This window comes from Hippichthys cyanospilos, chromosome 3 (assembly GCF_059441005.1).
Source record: "Hippichthys cyanospilos isolate Australia breed blue-spotted pipefish chromosome 3, RoL_Hcya_1.0, whole genome shotgun sequence".
Taxonomy (NCBI): domain Eukaryota; kingdom Metazoa; phylum Chordata; class Actinopteri; order Syngnathiformes; family Syngnathidae; genus Hippichthys; species Hippichthys cyanospilos.
Genome location: NC_142371.1, coordinates 24,158,691 through 24,179,226, shown reverse-complemented (window position 1 = coordinate 24,179,226; position 20,536 = coordinate 24,158,691). Strand labels below are relative to the sequence as shown.

General features: G+C 39.4%; 1 protein-coding gene across 1 annotated transcript; it reads left to right on the top strand.

Annotated features, from left to right (window-relative positions):
* Window positions 1-928: 928 nt before the first annotated feature.
* Window positions 929-16,015, top strand: LOC148426423 (neurexophilin-1). The gene is made up of 3 exons (XM_088410618.1): window positions 929-1,666; window positions 13,510-13,888; window positions 14,538-16,015. The coding sequence occupies exons 1-3, from the start codon at window positions 1,598-1,600 to the stop codon at window positions 14,954-14,956; spliced, it is 867 nt and encodes a 288-aa protein (XP_088266744.1). The 5' UTR covers window positions 929-1,597; the 3' UTR covers window positions 14,957-16,015.
* Window positions 16,016-20,536: the final 4,521 nt, after the last annotated feature.

Genomic DNA, 20,536 nt, shown 5'->3' with positions numbered 1-20,536 from the left:
CCCTTTCTTCCACCTGCCTTTCTACCCCTTCCTTCATTCCTTCATATTCCTTCCTTCCTTCCTTTTTTCTCCCCTTCCTTCCTTCTTCAATTGTTCTCCCTTTCCTTCCTCCCCTTCCACCTTCCTTTCTTCCTTCACATCACTTCCTTCCTTCCTTCTTCAATTGTTCCCCTTTCCTTCCTTCCCTTCTTCCACCTTCCTTTGTTCACCTTCCTTCCCTCTTTCTTTGTCGCTTTCCTTCATTCCTTCACATTTCTTCCTCCTTTATTCCTTTCTTCATTCCTTCACATGTCTTCTTCCTTTTCTTTTCTTCCTTTACATACCTTCCTTACATTTTTTCTCCTTTTCTCGTCCTTCGCTGCTTCCTTCCCCCTCATTGTTTCCTTTCCCCTCTCCCTTCTTAAATTGTTTTTCATTCCTTCATATTCTTCCTCATTTATTCCTTCCCCCTTTCTTCTTCGCTTTCCTTCATTCCTTCACATTTCTTCCTCCTTTATTCCTTTCTTTGTTCCTTCACATGTCTTCTTCCTTTTCTTTTGTTCCTTTACATACCTTCCTTACATTTTTCCTCCTTTTCTCATCCTTCGCTGCTTCCTTCCCCCTCCTTCCTTCCTTTCCCCTCTCCTTTCTTAAATTGTTCCTCATTCCTTCATATTCTTCCTCATTTATTTCTTCCCTTCCTTTTTTCTCTCCTTCCTTCCTTTTCCCTCCATCCTTCCTTTTTCCCTCCTTCCTTCCTTCTCTCCCTTCAATTGTTCTCCCTTTACTTCCTTCCCTTCTTCCTCCTTCCTTCCTTCCATCCATCCTTCACATTCCGTCCCTTTTTCTCTCTTCCCTTCCTTCCTTCCTTCCTTCACATCGCTTCCTCACCCTTTAAAGGAAGTGATTTTGTAAAAAATAAAAGTTTAGTAATTCTTTGCATGCGCCTGTAGGAGCTTTGGGGGCATTGAGGGAATGTAGCTATAAACACTCCTCCTTCTGCTGTTAGTAGCTAAAACAGACATGACGACCTCCGGAGGAGTGCCACCCCCCATATAATAGAATTTAATGATAACTAGACCTACGATTGTTTTAAAACATACTGTTGGTCTTTAAAAACACATTTATTTGCAAGTTTTTAAGAGTCTAATAATTCCTTCTATTTTTATAAAAAACGGTCTAAAACTTACACAATGTCACTTTAAGTCAGACCAGTCCAAAATCAGACAATGTATTTTATTTTCCCCAAATAAGTTGCAGTGCGACCGAGCACCACTTGAGGGCAGCCTGACGACATCTCAAGTTCTCAGAAGTCCCTCGTAACCCCCCACCCCACCAAGCCCACCAACTCCCATCCTGCATCCCTGCGTGCGGGTATAAAGCATCCCTTCCACACTGACGCTCGCATGTACAAACAGCGCAGCGTTGCCCCTGAACGCAACATACATTCTCCCCCCGACCAAAAAGACCTTGATCATCATCATCACTCTACGTCGGGACGCCCCCCACTCACTCTGGCCCTGCACTTTATTTCGAGTTGGGTCAGCAGGAGATTTTGGGGGGCCTTTTTTTTATCCCCATATCAAAGAGGACAACGGCTTGACTGAGGCCAGGCGAGATGCTCGGTGGTCCGAACATGCCAACCACATGGTGCTGCTGGGCTCTGCTGCTGTCAGTTATCTCTGTGGTGAGTAACTCCCATTCAATAACTCAGATTTCCCAGTTTCGTTTTATACCAGCTGCACAATGACAATAAATGCATTCTATTCTATCTTACTTGCTCACATTCATAATCATCTTTTGGCACCATTTTGCTTCAAACGGAGTCTCGCTGAGGTCCTTTTGGGTTAAGAGAACCAGAATCGACTTGAAATCATCAATGTGTTTTGATCCAATGTGTAATGTTCTCAAACCTCACTGCGATAACTTTGAAAAAAAATGCCTCCGCATTTAAACAGCCGAGAAAGAACTATCAAAATGAAGAACTGTGTTTGAGAAAATGATATTAACCAATTAGACTTGGAATCAGTTAAAGGACCAGTCCTTAGTTTCTCAAACGCTAGTGTTGGGCTAGCTTGCGTGAAAAAAAAACACTCAAACCAATGAAACTTGGATTTTCTTAATTATCAATAAAGTGCGAATGTGTAGCATTTTAGACACGAAACAATTGTTTTTGACACTTAAAATAGTGTGTAGTTTTGTTTTTTTTTCTCACAAGTAATGCTAAATTATCAGTGCTCATTAAATAGAGTTCAGAAAAAAACTGGCGTGTTTTGTTCTGAGGCTAACGGAATATAGATGTGATCAAATTTTAATCAAGGTAAAGCAGATTAATCGAGTATGACATTACAAATTTAATGTTTTCTAGAAGCTAACGCTAAGATATCTGATATAAAACAAAAGACTAAGTGGACTTTAAATAACTAGATTTTGACCATCACTGTCCAATGTTTTCTTAAACCAAATGCTGAAATAGCTGTGATAAGTTTTGTTTTTTTCTTGAGAAAAAAAATCAACTTGAATTAAAATCAGTCAGGCTAATGCTGAAACATCCAAGATATCTTAATTTTTAAATGCCGAATAATAAATTAAACTTCACATAATTTGGTTTTCTGACGCCATTAAAGGTCCAAATCTAATGCTAAGCTAGATGGGACATTTTTGTTTTTTTAATTGAAGACAAACAAATAAACTTCAAATCACAAATGCCGTGTTAGCACCAAAAGCTTTTAATTGAGGACAAAAACAATTGGAATTGAATTAATCATTTATTGGGATTCAATTTGTCTTTTTGTTTTTGTTTTTTTAAGTGCTAATGCTGAGACAGCTGTGATAGCTTTCATTTGAAATGATGAATAAAAAAAAACCAAACTTCAGCTAATGATGTTTTGGACACTAGAATACCTCCAATGTATCGTTATTTCTCGGCTAATGCTAAGCTAACTTTGCTTTTAAATGACATTAAGTCAAACGATGCCTCATATGAAACCATGTTTTTTTTTTATACATACTTACTGAAAGGTAAGATTGAAAATATGTGTAGTAAAATCTTTACAGGATAACTAAACCCTCAATAGAAGTCAATGGTGCATGTAAAATCTTTGACGGAATTTTTATATCAATTGTGAAAGTCTTAAAACCCGTAATGATCAACATAAACCTTTAACTGAATTTCTGCAATCTTAACAGGGTTCCTCCCCACCAAATGGGGAAGCGAATGTTTCAGTACACAAAAACCGGCCACAAACCTTCGTGAAATGCTTGCGCGATTCCTCAACACGAACCTCTAAAACCTTCGCAGAAGCCCTAAAATTCAACGTGATAGTATCTTGAAGTCATAAAGGAACTCCGTAAAATTTTAGTGGGTGACTGAAAGCTGGCCTAAACGTAAACCCTCAGAGAATGTCAGTAACCTTTAAAAGAAGTACTAAAATTTCTGTATAGAACTTCTGTAGAAGACTTGTGGTTTAAGTCCTTAACTCCTTAGTGACAAAACTTAACCTGCAGTCATATCCCTATTTTTAGTACAGCAAAAACGCTCCAACCATTCTTAATTAATTTTTAAATCCTAAACTATAACCAAACTACAGTGGAGGAACAAAAACCGATGAGACCCCAATCCCAAACATACTCAACAGTCATTACTGTAGTCATTAGTCACAGTTAGATTAATTATAAAATGTACTGAAATAGATCAAACAAATGTGTTTTGTTTTGGGGGGAACTTGCAAAAAAAAAAAAAAGTGTCAGTCTTGACGGTTTGTGACAAGCCAATTGCTTTAATCCGGTGTGAGCCGGTAACCCCGCCACCCCGCCATCCCGCCTGCTCTGATGAACGTGTCAACAAAGCAATCGGCGGGGAACAGCGGCCGTAAGCTGCGTTAAAAACTTCACTTAAAAAGCTCCCGCGGCGTTATCAGTGTTTAATTTGCATAGTGATGGAAAGAAGTCAATTACTATTAATTATTCTCTACAACTTCATTCCCATTATCCAATTGAATTTGCCGTCTTGAAAAGCATAAACTCAATTTCACAGCTGGCTAAACTCGCTAATCATTTAGCCCCCCCCCCAACCCCCAACCGAACATGCCGCCTCCCCCCCTTAATGCTACACATCGCCGCGAAGCAACTCATTGATTGCCGGATTCTAAACTCCTGAAGAACAAGTGGTAAACAGTCAGGGCCAGCCAGGCCAACTCTGCTGGCCTAAACGCTGCCGCAAGCATCCACCCACAATTCCAATTTCAATTTACCAAATTAAAAGAAACTTCATTTAGTCCCAACAGCCTATTTGCTAGTGTTCTTCTTGATTGCGTTGCATCTAATACATGTAGCGAAATTTTCGGACTATAATTTGCACTTTTTTTCTAATTTTGCCGGATCGGATTCATAGAACATATCAAATTCACTCCACGCCAGCCGATTGCAGTGCACGCGGAGACCAACAACCATTCACGCACCCAATCACACCTAAAGACAATTTAAGTACGTCCAATAGACCAGCCATGAGGTCCCTGAGAGATCCCAGGCTCGGGGAGAACATGCAAACTCCACATTCTCACAGTATTTTAGCCAATGGTTAGCACACTCCTGCTAGTGAGATAGCTAAGTGGTCGTGCCATGTTGTCACCATCTGGGTGAAATTTCAGCTCCTTAGCATCTCCTGTCAATGCTTTCCCTATGATGTGAAATGCAGTGGGCCCCCGGCTTACGCAGTTGGGGTCGTAACGCGAATTCGCCGTATGGTTGACAATTCGAATCTATGTTAATTAGCTAATGCATGTAAAATCCCATGGAAATACATCAATTGGTATTAAATAGTATCCTAAGTACTACATATATGTAATATACATGTATACAATGAAATAACATAAGTAAAAAATGTACAAGGGATTTATTTACCTTTAAGCAACTTGATGAGCTTGTTATGGCCATATTCCCTCATGAGGGTAGCCTAAGCTAGGCTAGCTTAGCCTTCTTCGTATTTCTTCGTATATCATCTTCTTACTTCTCTTTTCAACATCACAAGCAATCTTGGGACCCATGGCTAACCAATTCAAGTACTACAATGTTCAATGAATACCATAGTGAAAGCACTCTCAAAGGAGATCAAGTCTTTAGGCGGCCATCTTTGTGACCCTGTGCCCCGACCAATAGCAGACCAGCATTGTAGTGACGTAAGCGGTGACGCGTGTACAGACGTGTGAGTACAAACTGACTGCCATGTTGTATGTGTCATAAGGCGAAATAAATGGCGTAAAGGAGGGACAAAAAAAACGTTGTGTTCCACGTCAGGTGAAAAAAATGTAAGGCAGAGACGTCGTAAACAGGGGGTCCACTGTACCTTTTATTTAAAGGTCAAAGGATTGGACAAAATAGGGTTAATTAAGGTCTCAACTTTTATTTTTTAGCAGCCAAAAGGTTCACATGATAATCTCAGTGTATGAAATTCAGGGATTAGTATCAATGATTGCAAAGGTGCTATCATCTGACAAGCTAGCAAGCGCGCCCAGTGAAGCGGCTTCCAAATGAGTTCCTCGTCTCGAACGGCGTTTCACGAATGATTTATATAAATGGACATAACAAGCGATAAAAATGGAAAACACCATAATGTGACCCTCCAGCATGACATCGAACAGAAGCCAGACGCACGCACAGCCGTGTGGAAGATCAACACGGCCGTACGTTCATTGTATGTGACAGAGTTGCATCTCTTGAAGATGTCCAATTTCCTCAGATTTGAATGTGTTCCAATCTGAGATCATGTCCTTCACTGCTCTTGGAATTGACTTTCCAGTGGCCTGAAAGTTTTGGGTCAATAGATTTTTCCTAAGCTGCTGTTTTTGAAAGCTGAAATGTGTTTTTCCTCAAAACTTTCAACTGGGCAACATTCAAACTGCTTTAACTGTTCATTTTTTAGCTACCCCTTCTATTACATTTTTTTTCAGGGAATTAAGTCTGGAATTGGAATATATCAATATCTCAATTAAAATTTTTCGAAAACATGACCCGGCTAAGTCCGAGGTATGAAATGCACCGCCTGGCACTGCAAAGAAAACGGCTCATAAGACGTGTACATCACATGTTCTCGTGATCATCGCGTTTCCCCTACGGGAACCTCCCAAACGTCTTTGAAGCTAGTGTGGAAGAAGTCTGATTATGCGTTTTCTCCTGTGGCTACCTTAAAAAAGTGCAAGCAAGTTTGTTGGCCCTCTCCTTCAAACCGGTTCCTCTCTCGTATCACCAGTGTGAGGTCACACTGGTAATTGTGCCCCTGACTCCTTTGGAGATAAGGCACGTCCACCTGTGATTTCCTGACACTCTGATTTGTCATCATCTCTGATGCCCTCAGGTAGCGCTTTGATACAGCTCTACCCAAACACTTCGTGGGGGCCTGAAAGCTCCTACAAACTGAGTGAAACTCTGAAAATTTAGTAGAGCTTCTTAAACATTTGCAACCTTAATGGAAGCCTCTAAAACCCTTGTGGTTTTGGAGCGCCAAATACTTGGTCTGGATTCTAAAGCATTAGGTGTCATAAAGCCTGAATGGATGCCTGAAGAATCTCAGGACCTTTGTGGAAATCACCAACTTATAATAGTAGTTCTTAAAACGTTTCTGGAACTCGCCAAATCCTTAATGGAAGTCCTAAAATCTTTATGAAAGTCCATAAACTCTAAATCGATGCTGGTAAAAATCTTAATGGAACTTGTCAAAGTCATATTAAGAGTCCAAAAAGGTTTTTAGAAGTCTTAAAACCTCCTGAAATTTGGTAAAATCTTCCTTGAAGTACTAAAATCTCAATGGAAGTCCTTTAAATTCTTTCTGGAACTCTCCAAGCTTGCATTTGTAGAAACCCTAAAATACCCCTTAGCTTTGGAATACCACAAAGCCTTAGTGGTAGTCCTAAAGGTTTTTAAGGAGACCTAAAACTTATCCAGGGAGCAAAATCTTTCATGAAATTTCTTCATCTTTGCCGGGAAACTAAACTTTTTTGGAGCCCCTAAAACCCCTGTGGTATTCCCCAATGGGAATAAAGTGGGGGATCGAAATATTCGTGTATGTATGTATAAACATGTACTGCATATATATGTAAGTATTTATGTATATATATTGCATATGTTGCACAATATACATCTATCCTTCCAGTATATATCTATATACATATATATACTGTATTTATATGTATTTATCTTTATATGCATATACACTATGTATACATATGCATATATATACTAAAACACACACACACACACACACACACACATATATATATATATATATATATATATATATATATATATATATATATATATATATATATATAGTCAGTAATTTTTTCAGCATCCAGTGGCGTTTGCCTGCTATCTGCGCTTCATTCACACACATTTGGAATGGCACACAATTGCACTGCAGCATTGAGGCCAATGAAAAGTGACACACACACTCTGTCTTGTGCATCCCGGTGCTTCTATTCAAGATATTGCGTGCGTGTAGGGGTTCATATAGACCGTGGCAGCACTTGTTTATCTTAAAAGCGCGGCGGCATACATGTGTTATCTCCCGGCTCGGCAGAGTGTAGATAACGTTGAGTTTGTCCAACAAGCTACGAGGACTTTTGCCTGTGTGTGTGTGCGTGTGTGTGTGCGTGCGTTATCTGCTCTTGTCCCGCCCGCCCGGGATGCTGCCACACTACTGGAAAAACCTGGAATATTATTAAAGCAGCCTTAAATAGACTTTGTGGTGGTAAATGGGAGTGCGTTAAATGTAAATGCAAATGAAGTGTCCAAGCTTTGAGCAATAAAATGTTCCAATGGAGCGATAACGACACTTTTTATTGGAAGGGACATTGAGTTTTTTTTTTTTTTCTAAACAGCGTGTGAGAAATGCAATTAAAAAAAAAAAAAGAGAGGGAGAGCGAGGACTCAAAAGCGAAGCTAAACGCGGAATGGTTTACGATAAAACTAATGAACATCATTGCGCTCGGTCGCCGTCTGAACTGATGTTTAGTGATGCGCCACATGCTCTTTGTTTAATTATTAAAAAAAATATGATAATAATGCGTTTCAAAAACAACGGCGGCAGTTTAAACGTTATCCTTTTTTTGTAGATGTTTCAAATTGGACTTGAAGCATAACAATGTAATTGCAAATATTTGCATAGTTTAATAATTAATTTATAAGGCAATATTTGATTGATGGTTAGCAAAATGAAGTCACATATTGCCATAAAATTCATTTTTATGCATTCACTGCTGTTGATGGCGATGAACGTCAAAGATGTATTTTAATGAATTAAATGAATTAAAAGACTAAGTTGACTGATTCAAGTCAAATAATTTCAAGTGTACATGAATTCAAATGCAACTGAGTTGGTTAGCAAATAAAATTTGACGAAAATACTTGCATGAAGTAATATTTTTGTAATGAATTGTTTACGTAGTACTTAGTGGCAAAATCATATCACAAATTTGCCTAAATTTAACTACAACATCGGTCGAAAAAAAGACCAAATGCACGTATTTGACAATTTTAATGCAAAATTTACACACTGACCTTGAAAAAAATGCATAACTTTGGTAAAATATTAAGTTATTCTGTAAAATATTTAGATTTAGATTTGGATTGGCATAAAATGAGAAAAAATCTATTTGCATGATTTGGGGATTTTGAATTTAAAAAAATACCCAGTTAAAACAAGTAAAATAACAAAAGCAAAATAAATGTACAGCGTGAAAAATGCCCCCCAAAAATTCCCTCTTCATAGGACAATTACACTTGATTGACAAATTAAAAGTGTCAAAACGGAATACTTTCAACCAAATAAGTTGTGGTTTTGATCTTGGCTCTTCTATTTTTTTTTATGTTGCTTTGAAAAGGTGTGCATCAGCATCATGAATGCCTGCCACGGGGCGCTTTTCTTTCAGGTCGTTTGCGTGACAGATGATCGTTTGCGAGTCTCCTGGCGGATAACTGATGATGTTACCCGCTGTCACCATCAATATTATTTCTGCCACTCGTCTTTGTCGCTTTTGCCCGATAAAACAACTTTTTCCGGCCGTCACGTACACCCTCGCCACTCACAAAGGCTAACAAGACGCTTCAGGACCCCTTGCCATGAAATTCTTCGAATTATTCTCTAATCATCTGTTGGCAGCATAAAACACCCTTAATAAATTACTCGTTCAAGCCAAAGACATATTTTTACGTTTTTGTAGTCCAGACATTCAACAGCATAAACGACGGAAGCCTGGTTTTGCCAAAATTCTTCATATACTAGTAACAGTACTTAAGTAATCAATTACTTCTGATACAAAGTACTCAATTTCGGTTTGCATTACTAATTAACACTTTTCGTGCCAAGCTTTATCAGAAAAGGAAACCTCTGGAATTATTTAGCATTTTTACCCATCTTTCAAGTCCGACCTTTCAAGTCCGACAGAATATTTTGTGCTATGTCAATGTAAATTTGAGTGGTATCATATGAAAGATGGCTTTTCATTCCTTACTTTGAATTGCATGTAGGTAATAGCTGTGTTATAAGTGTGGAAATACTGCCATCCAATGGTCACAGTTATCACTACAGTGGTCAATTGGCTTATATTAAGTAAGCGTTAGTCAAGGGTGTCAGCCACCCTCAATTAAAAAAAAAATGTATTTGATGAGAAATGTATTATTGTTAAATATATATATATATATATATATATATATATATATATATATATATATATATATATATATATATATATATATATATATATATATATATATATATATACACAAGAGACATATTTCCTTGCCCTGCCCGAGTCTTCATTAGTATTATGGGATGTTGAAAGCCTCTACCTTCATAAGCTTGTGTAACTTTGGATATATATATATTTATATATCCTGAAAATGTGTGATACATCAGCTTCCGTGTACAATAAATTTCACTTCACATTTTCTTACTGCCCCCGCTGGCCAGGAGGAACCACTGCGGCATCATTAAAGCAAAGCAATCGATACCTCCCTAGGTCGTGCGGGCAAAGTCATCTCGGTGCGACTGCTGACCTTTAAACAGCACCACACAATCACCTTGAGGCGAACGCACACGTGTTCTAATCTCCCAATTGGGATTACAGGTTGGTGCTCTAATCCACCGCGCAATTGTGCCGCTAATCCTGTCAGGTGTGCTTCTACGCGCCAGCTAATTACGTGTCGCCCAGACACACAGGAAAGAAGAATTCGCAGGTGCGACAGCGTATCGGACAAAATCCCATCCCCATTTTTTTCTGCGGCACATTCTCCCACACAGCTTCTGAGTCCTCTTGGCTGCCATTTTGTGCGTATGTGTGCGTGTCAGAGAGTGTGTGTACGCGTGTTCATGTGTAAAGCAGCTTCCTGACATCCCTTCATGTGACGACAGCGCCTCTGTTGAGACTTAACCCACTTAGCTGAGAAGCTTCCGGAATCACTTTTATGACTTGGAATAGAAAACGACATCAAACTTTATTTGAAGCACAACTTTTCAACAGCGGTGGATGGTCGTGGCCAACAGATCCTGTCAGAAGCGCTGACCTTCGTACATTCTAAAATATTATTTGATCCCTGAAATTGTGCGCATTTAGTCTGAACACTTGATTGTGTCCATTTGGTCGTGTTTCTTCTAGATGTTTTTGTCCAATCGGATTTCATAGTCTGTGTTGTCAAATCAATATAATCTGCCCAGGTCCAATCAGTACCACTTTATGTAACTTTATGCTATATAATTAGGATTAATCACACTTCAAATTTTACTCAGAGGCTCAGCGTTCTTAATTTCAATAATTATCTTTATTAAGTGCTTATTTATAGGTGTAATACCACTTTTGACCACTAGATGCTGGCAAACCCGTGTAGTTTCGAGAGTTTTTAGAGAGAAAAAATGATAAAGAAGAACAAAGTCTTTCAGAAAAGTCTAGTGTGTCATTATTTTGCCACTTGCTGCCGACTGAAAACGACATCACGTGCGCTCAAGGCTGCAGGTAATGACCAATCACGGCTCACCTGTTGGTCATGTGACATTTACGATCCGAGTCATCATCGGTTGTTACGTGATCTTAAAGACACGTGTTATTTTGAATCAGGCAAATGAGTTTTTAAAGGTTTTAAGTGTACATGAAAAATAATTGATATAAAATTAAATCATTGAATCCCAAAGGCGTGTTTTTATGTTTTTTTTGTTTTTTGCCCAGGTTCTTTTTTGTCTTTTTTTTGGGGGGGGGCTAAAGGAGGAGTATTTAAAGTGTAAAGTAATTGATTACTTTGGGTAATCAAATATGAAAGTAATCAATTACTTTAGGTGCTTAAATACGATACTAACCATTATTTATGTACTAAAATACTAAATTAGTTGATTACGTCAGATACCAAGGGAATTACTTTTGATACCATTGCACTTCAATAATTGATTAGGCACTAAAGTAATTGATTAGTTGATTGATTAATCCCAGCCATTTTCAGGCCCTTCTTTAGCCAAACATTTGAAAATAAATTTGAAAAAAAATACATATAAATAAACAGTAGGGATTGAATGTCTAGAGTTATAAGATGGTACTGAATAAGTACAGTATACCCAAAATATTACGTTTTTACTGCTCAATAATGGCGAAATAAGTATGGCATCCTTTTAATCGCCTTAAATGCCAAGAAAATATGCTTTGCGAGTATTTCAATAGACTACACACGCGGATTTCACTTATTGCTGAGGTGGTCTTGAACATCATCCCTGCAAAGAAGAAAAACTGAATAAAAAAAACTTGCAAAAACTGTGCAAAGAAAATATGATCGAAATATATTATGACATATTGCCACCATACACTTTAATTCAAATATCTTCTTTCCTTTTAAAGAGGTTTGCACCTTGTTTGTTTGTTTTTCAGTACAAATGAACACGTTTACTTGTTAAGGCGGCGCAAAGTGTGTATGAACACACAAGTTGTCACTTTAATGTAAAAATGAAAGAGAGTCCACTTTCCAGCTGCTTGCTCGGCACTTTGTAAGACGCCACTTCGTTGAACTTGTCCATCCTTAAGGAGCTTTACGTCAACGCGTAATGGCAACCATAAATCCCGAGCGGGAAGTCGCGCCCGACGCCTACTGCGGAATATATCTTGGGATAATACATCACGGCGGCCAACGCGTGTTAGACAAAAGCCGCGCTTCATTAACGCCGTTTAACTGCGCCGCTGAGCCACAAAACATTCCAATTCATTCCTCATCTCACCTTGTCAGCGCAAATATTTTACTTTTAAAAAGTCCTGCGGTGAGTTCCTGTAGGGAGGGCGGGGGGAAAAAAAAAGATCTATGCACGTTTTTACCACGGCAATCGGCTCGTCCATCACCGTGTTCTCTTCAAAAACAACCGGAGGCCATCTTTCTCCGAAAGTCCGAGTGCACAAAGCCGCCGCGTCCTTCGCGGGGAAAGATCATTCACGACGCCTCACACAATGCGCTTCAACCGTGTGAAAGAAGACCTTATTTTCACTCTATTGATCTGCCCGGCGAAGATACAAAAAAAAAAAAAAAACGGCGAAGGCTACGCTCAGATGGATCTGCTGTCACGTAGCGGCGAGGGTCTCGTCGCATAGTTGGCGCCGTCATCTGCGGGATTGTTGCAGATGACTCATCCATCATCGGCTGCGGGGCCAGGGGTGCAAAAAGGCCCTCCGTCTTGATTTAGACGACACGCCAAAGACGTTTGGCGCTCGGCGGGCCTCGGTGGCGAACATCAGCGCTGTGTGGAGCGGCTGGTGATGGACGGCGCCGACGTGCGCTGACGGAGGAAGCTCCAAAGTCAAGCTGCTGTCACACTTGGGCTGAACGTGGAACCGCCGCGTGATCGCAAACGTATAACTGTGGACGATCACGTGGAACGATTCGCTGAAAAAATAACCTTGGGTCATCAGATGCCGTTCATTACCATGATTAGCATCTTTACAACAATTTTTGTTGAACTGAGTCTAGCTAGCGCCACGCTGGATGAGTGGTTAGCGCATCCGACTCACAGTGCAGCGGTCGCGGGTTCGATTCTGGCTACGACCCTTCCTTTGTGGAGTTTTCATGTGCTCCCCGTGCCTGTGTGGGTTTCATCCTATATGGGGTTTTCAGGACCGATACCGATTATTAACAGTAGGGGGAGGCGAGAACCGACATTCTTTTGCAGTAAAAGTGTAAAAATTGGCATTGAACTGAATAATGCAAATACTGAATGAACTTCAATGAAATGCCCCAAGCATGTTTATTGAACAACACAAATAGAAAACAATCGCTCAAACCTGGAAACGGAAATGCGTCATCTGCAAAACCGGAAGTACTTCAATCGGCAAACTGACAAATTGATACCTTAATATCGAAAATCATAGTTTGGAGACCTAAAATTGTCCTTAAAGAATTTCAGGCTCTAGATTTCTTGAGTGCTTTGAATTGTGTGTTGAATTGTTGAATTGACAAACGTACTTGTGTTTACTTGGATAACGACATTGAAAAGTGAGGTTCATTTTTGTTTTCCAGGTGCTGGGAGCTGACTCGAGATCAGCAAACGGCGATAAGTCCAAAATGAAGTCCTACTGGTCCGCTAACAGCAAAGCAGCTCAGACTTTGTCAGTCAGCCGCCTCCTGGCTCACACGTTGGACGGGAAGGACAACTTCACCTCGGTGGGCCTGGACTTCCACATGGAGGAGGACTTGGACTCTGACTCCAAGCAGTGGAGCTGGCTCGCCAACTCCTCCGTGTCCTCGGCCTCGGGGGGGCGCTCCCGAGCCAAGAGGAGACCTATCGTGAAGACGGGAAAGTTCAAGAAAATGTTTGGCTGGGGCGACTTCCACTCCAACATCAAGACGGTCAAGCTCAACCTGCTCATCACCGGCAAGATTGTGGACCACGGCAACGGTATGGAGCTCAGCCTTGGTTTTGCAATATATTTTGGGCAACATTTGTAAGAATGTTTGCAAGAATCCAGGCGCTTATGAATTTTAATGATATTTCAAATGTGTGGCTAAAAGTGTACCAAAAAATGGCTGATATAAGTAATTGATTTGTATTCTTAAGCACTATGGTAATAATTACTTTATGTACCACAGTAATCGATTACTTTTGGTATCAAAGTAATTATTTCAGGTACTGATCATTTAGGTATTAATGGTCGGTTGGCAAAAAGGGAGCGTCAGACCAACTGATTTTTGCCGGAATGTCTATCCCAACGAGTGACTCACAAAGACAACAAGGAACTGATAGCAACATTGACAACGACACTTAAGACGATGACCCGACAAGAACTGAAAGGAAACAGGATAGTAAATACGCTTAAAACTGACGAGACAACCAAGAATCACCTGGGTATGACGCAATAGGAGCAGGGAGCTGATTGGCAGACATTGGGAAGCAGGTTAACGATGACAGGTGGATGCAATCCCACTCACGAGACAGTGACACGAGGGGAACAAAAACATCAACTTAAAGGAATAGTGTGTAAGATCTCGACCGTTTTTCATTATGGACAGCAGGAGGTGCCGCATTTATGAATTGTCGTTGTTCCCAGGTACATTCAGCGTCTACTTCCGACACAACTCCACCGGGCAGGGCAACGTGTCGGTAGGACTGGTACCGCCCACCAAGGCGGTGGAGTTCCACGTCCACCAGCAGCAGAACCACCACCAGCACGAGCTGCGCGTCCAGCAGCAGCAGACGGCGGTGGAGAGCAAGGAGAACAAGCTGTTCAACTGCCGCGTGGAGTACGAGAAGGTGGAACGCGGCACTCGGAACTCGCTGTGCGCCCATGACCCGTCGCAGAGCTGCCCTCAGGACCAGACCCAGAGCCACGTCTCCTGGCTGTGCTCCAAACCCTTCAAAGTCATCTGCATCTTCATCACCTTCCACAGCACCGACTACAAGCTGGTGCAGAAGGTTTGTCCCGACTACAACTACCACAGCGACACGCCCTACACGCCCACCGGTTGACGGCGAGGAGGAAGAAGGAAGCGGACTCATCCTGGTCCCCGGACTGGCGGCCTGCGACGGGGCATTCAGGGAAGCTTGGACATCTCCCTCAAAGTTAATCATGTAAATACCCGGACGCCACTCAGACAGCGTTTATCTTTTTGTTGTGTTTCGGTTGTCATCATCCGTGGCTTTTTCCGGCTAAATCGCAGACGCCAATCAGAAGCTAACAATCAGTCGGCGGCGCTTGATAGGAAATTTTGATTTACAGTGATCACGGGAGTTACGCTGCGGACCGGCTTGTGATGATTGAAAGTTTGTGCAAAAGGGAGACCGTTTAAATAAGACAAAAAAATGTCCGGGTTCTCAGTCTTGCGCTTAAAAAAAAAAATTAGCACAGTGACATAACAAAAGAAAAGACTTTACTAATGAGAAGCACAGTGTGTTTGCTTCAAGTCATTTGTGATGCGTTTTTACAGAACCAGTCTTACGTCGCTTATATTAGTTTTGAGATATTGATGGAAATATGAATTTTCGACAGCCTCCTTAAGGTCTCGACTTTCATTTGCCAGCAGATCAAATTGTAATGGAAGATTTTGAAATGAACAGCTTGGTAGACAATGTGCACCATTGAAATTTGAATGTGCCGAAAATTTAAAGGCATTTTTCTCCAAAATAGGCATTTCCCCTTGACGACATTCAAATTGTTGTAAAGGGTTCGAGTTACCTCCATCTATCATTGTTTTAAAGGTAATTAAGTGTACAATTACAATATATCAATACTGTATGTTCGTTTTCCTTTTCTAAACCAGATTTTCTGAAAACACCACATTTATTTGTCTCCTCAGTTGAAATTTAAGTTAAAACTGACAAACAAAACACAATAAAATCTATATTTTATTTTTTTTAACCGAATGATATCATTGTAACTAACAACAGTCCACTAGCTTAATGCTAACATGTATTGCGAGATTCCATAGAGCGGCTAACTGAAATTAGCTTGGACGTTACAATACTGTTTTTGTCATATAAAGTATAATTGTAATAAAATAAGAATATATATATATATATATATATATATATATATATATATATATATATATATATATATATATATATATATATATATATATATATATATATATATATATATAGCGTTGTTGAGTGTGAGCTAAAAAAACAAATGAAACATATCCACTCGCCCCCAAAAAATAATGAGGATGAATAATTGGGGGAATTTAGCTGCCTTTTAAGCTGTTCATGTGGGAAATTATAAACATTTGAAAGCTCGCCATTTTTTTCTTATTTTCAGAGGTTCACTGTACCTAGTCTGTTTTGCCAGCTGTCACATCTAAAAATGTGTTTCTTGTGTGTCATGTGTTTAAAGGATCCCCTGATATCTGTGGGGTTTGACCAATCACATCCAGTGAATGAATAAAATGTACACAAACAAATATGCAGATTGTTTCCTGCCGTATTCCAGCTAAAATTGTACAGCTATCATCCAGAATGTGACAATTCTGCTGTGGAACATTGCAGGGAAAAAAATCAAGCAAAGAATAACATATGGGAATAAAAACCAAGCGAGACAACGCCCTCTCGACTATCTGTACGTATGGATTATGTTGAATTTTCTGCTCCTTTTTATGTGTTTGCCTTTACATAAAGGTTTCAAGCTAAAGAAGAAAATGGGTCCAAAGTGGTGCAGCTCAAAAGGTAAGCTTTTACACCTTTCTGTGCATTTTTTCTCCCAATTTTTCTTTTTTTTCCTAGAAATAATTCATGTGTTTGTAAAAACAGACTTTACCTTTTTTTTTTTTTTAACCCTAACCCTTTTCTTGTTAGATTACTATTTTTTTTCCTGGAAAAAAAATGTTGTTTTTTTTTTTTAAATACAAAATATATATACTTTTTTGGAGAAGTAATATTTCAATCATGTAAGTTTCTTTTTTTTACATGAATTGATTCCTCTAAACATGTTTGTTAGAAATTTGCTTTTATTTTCTTGAAAATACAGTACAGTATTTTTAAAATATGTTTCATTACATAAGTAATTTAAATATGACTTCAAAGACATTAAAGGTAAGGTTTTACAATCAAACACTAACATTGGGCATTTTTTCTACATTTTCCTTTTGTTTTTTTTAGAAAATGTGTTCTTTAGAAATAAATGCTCTGCTACTTTTTTTTAAAACATCTTTTTAGATTACTATTTTTGTCTGGAAACTCTCCAACTTTATTTTTTAGAAAAAAAAATTTTGCTTTTTCTGTAAAAATACTTCTTTTCTGGCAAAAAAAAAATATTTTTATGAAAGATATACAACTTTTGAGTAACAATTCAACATGTAATAATAACTTTTTCTTGAATAAAATCCAAGTTATTCTACAAAATGATACAAAATATGCCTTTTCTTTAATAAAAATTTGAAAATGTAAACATCAACTAACAACAACTTAACCATACATATCGGGGCTGTGCAGATCGATTCAAGTATCAATAGAATCGATACTAAGGTTGAAATTAGTATCATACCGCAAACAAGTTTGTATAAAAATGTTGTATAAAATACCATCCTGTTTTATGAACCTAAAGTCCTTGTCATCTGTTTTGTCGATATTGGCTCCAGTATTTACTTGGTATCGATCGATACCAAAATTTCAAATCTCGTATAGAGCTACTGCATATCTCCATAATTGTTTTTATGCCACCGGCAAAGGCAAGGAGCCGTTTTATATTAAACCGTTTTTTGCGGTAGCACAAGGAACTCGAGTGATGTGTAAAGAACCAGCAGGGGGTGCCGATGACACCTCCAGAATAGTCAGCATGCGATTGACTGCCTATTAAGCTTAATGGTTATTATACCTGAGTTATTACACTAATACTTGGCTCCACGCGAAGCTCTTGGAAGGAAATGAACTTGCTTATTTGCGGCCCGAGAACGTCAACTAGAAAACCAACATAGCCACTTCTCGCCATTTCCACCCATGTAACGTGGAGCGGTTCCTGAAGGACGAGGCAACACAAAAAGAAAGAATTTACGACGGCGAGGAACAAAGCTGGAAGCGGCCGGCTCGTAAATTGCCTGCATTTTTTCCCTCCCTTCAGCGATGGGAACGGGATGACGAATGTCCGCCGACTTTTATTTTCGCCGCTTTCTGTCTTCTCAGCGGAGCCTCGTTAACGCCAATATGGAACCCATGTGACGGTCGTTCCGCTACTAAATTATGTGCGAAACTTCATCTGCGGAGCTTTTTCAGCCAATTTTATTCACACAGTCCCACTTTATTGTTTAGCCATATTATTTTATTGACTTGTTTGGAATGCTAGCAGTCAGTACTTAGCTTAAAGGGGAAGTCAACTCCTAAAATTTATTTACGGTCATACGTGGCCCCGCTAGTCTAAACACGGTGTTCTGATCAATATTGCATTTGTGGAATATAAATAAAGCGGGAAAATCTTCCTGTTTTTATCCATATCATTTTGCCACTCGCCGTTGACGAAAAATGACGTCGCAGATGCTCAGGGCTCAGTTCACCAATCACAGCTCGGTTTGCAAACGTCACATGACCTAACTCAGACACACAACAAAACTTCAGTCGTTGTTGCAATAACATCAATAACAAAGACAAAAACAACGCCCGTTTGATGAACCCGTGTAGAGGCAGAGAGACAAGCTAGCACAACAAGAAAAAAACTAAAATATTTTCTTTGTTGGAAAAAAAAGTGCAAGTTAGTAACTTTTCATGATTTCCTCGTAAACTTTGCACATATCTGCTTGGGAGAGATGAAAAGGTCCTAATGGTCCACGAAGGGTGGCGACTACCACAATAAATAAGACAAAGCACCTCACTGACAGACCGCACCTTTGGGAGACAATTATCACCTTCGCTGCACCACATTTCACCATTTTTATTTTTTCTCTTTACTTTTCAAGTCGGCAAACTCTTCAAACTTCACGTTGACAAACTTGTGCAAATGACGGCGGAAAAAAAGGTCAAAGTGATAAAATGAATTGCCACTTTGCCCGGAGCCTGCTGCTTAAAAAAGATTTGATGTTAATGAGTCACTGTAAAGGCTTTTTTTTTCTTTGCTTCGCTAAAATCAATTAGCGCAACTTCGACTTGATGCTTTGATTACACCTGTCAATCAGCGGTGTTGTTATTTATTTTCACGCTGTTGTGTTTTGAAGTTCACTTCTGTGGGAAATCCAATTACAGCCGGAGTCATTACAGTTTCGATTACCTTCGCCGAGTCACGATACAGCCACACTTGATGAAAAGAAATCACAGTTTAGCATCATCGGCCGGTCTCATTTATATGCCTGAAATTTGGCGGTTAATGTATAAAATAGCTGAAAGAAATGTCGTTGAGGGACACTCGGAAATGGACAAGTCGATCCTAGAATTTTGAATCCGAATGGCTGACTTTTTTTGTCTTTTCACATCTTTAGACATGGCATCTTGCGACTTTTTGTGACTTTTAATAGACGTGCATTATGCTAACAATCAGTTAGCATAAAATTGTTAGTCTAAATTGTAAGTTATCATTAGTAGCTAGGTAGTCTGTCGAGTTAGTTGTTATTGAATTGTCCAAGTGGTCAGTTGTGTTGGTACTCATGAGTCTTGCTAGCAATTAATAGCAATGTTAGCACGTCGTGTTAGCGGCTGTGTATTTAATCAGCCAATTGCTTGAAGTGTTAGCAATCAGTTGTGTTAGCGGTCAGTCAGTTGTCAATCAGGCTGTTGGTCTGTTTTGTTAGTGGTTAATAAGTCGTGTTAGTGGTCAGCCATTTTAGTTGTTGATCGTTTTAAGGTCAGTCCATTTGCATATATATGCTAATGGTCAGTTTGCAAAATTCATTCGCCAATGTGAGTTGTCAGTTAGAATTAGTAGCTTGTCTGAGGAGTTAGTGGCTGTGCAATTTTGCACGCGGTCAGTTGTGTTAGTCGTAGTAAAAGTTTCAGTGTGTCGTGTTAGCGATCACTTAGCCGTCAGCTGGGTCGTTGATCAGTCAATCGTTTCAGGTCTTAGCAGTCAGTCAGTCAGTTGTGCTAGGAGTCAGTAATTTCTGTGATTGGTTGAGTTTGTAGTCATTCTGTTGTGTTAGCGGTTAGCGGTCAGCCAATTTAGTCATTTTACGGTCACTAAGTTTGCATACTCATGCAGTCAGTTAGCAAATGTTGTTAGCCTATATTAGTTGTCTGAAGTAATTAGTAACTAGTCTGATGAGTTAGTGGTCTAAAATTTCTAAGTGCTCTGTTGCGTTAACTGTCACTGTCAATCTTGTCAGCGGGATTAGCGGTCATTTAGCAAATATAGCGATTCTATGTTCGTTGTCAGTTGTAATTTGTAGCTAGTTTGTCGAGATAAGAGTCATTCAATTTTCTGAGTGGTCAGTTGTGTTAGCAGTCAGTTTTTTTTAGCAATTAATAACATTATCGGCACGTTATATTAGCAGTCAGACAGTTGGATATCAGCTGTGTTATTGATCAGCCGATCGTCGGTCACGTCAGGGGTTAAGCAAGTTAGCGGTTGTGTATTAGCGATGAATAAGTCATGTTAGCATATGTGTGACTTTATAGAGCCTTCTAACTTCAAAG

Excerpts from the sequence above, each read along its gene's own strand:
- LOC148426423 (XM_088410618.1), top strand. The coding sequence starts at position 1,598 with ATGCTCGGTGGTCCGAACATGCCAACCACATGGTGCTGCTGGGCTCTG. Across the intron at positions 1,667-13,509 it reads TGCTGTCAGTTATCTCTGTG|GTGCTGGGAGCTGACTCGAG; the intron begins GTGAGTAACTCC and ends TTTGTTTTCCAG. Across the intron at positions 13,889-14,537 it reads GATTGTGGACCACGGCAACG|GTACATTCAGCGTCTACTTC; the intron begins GTATGGAGCTCA and ends CGTTGTTCCCAG.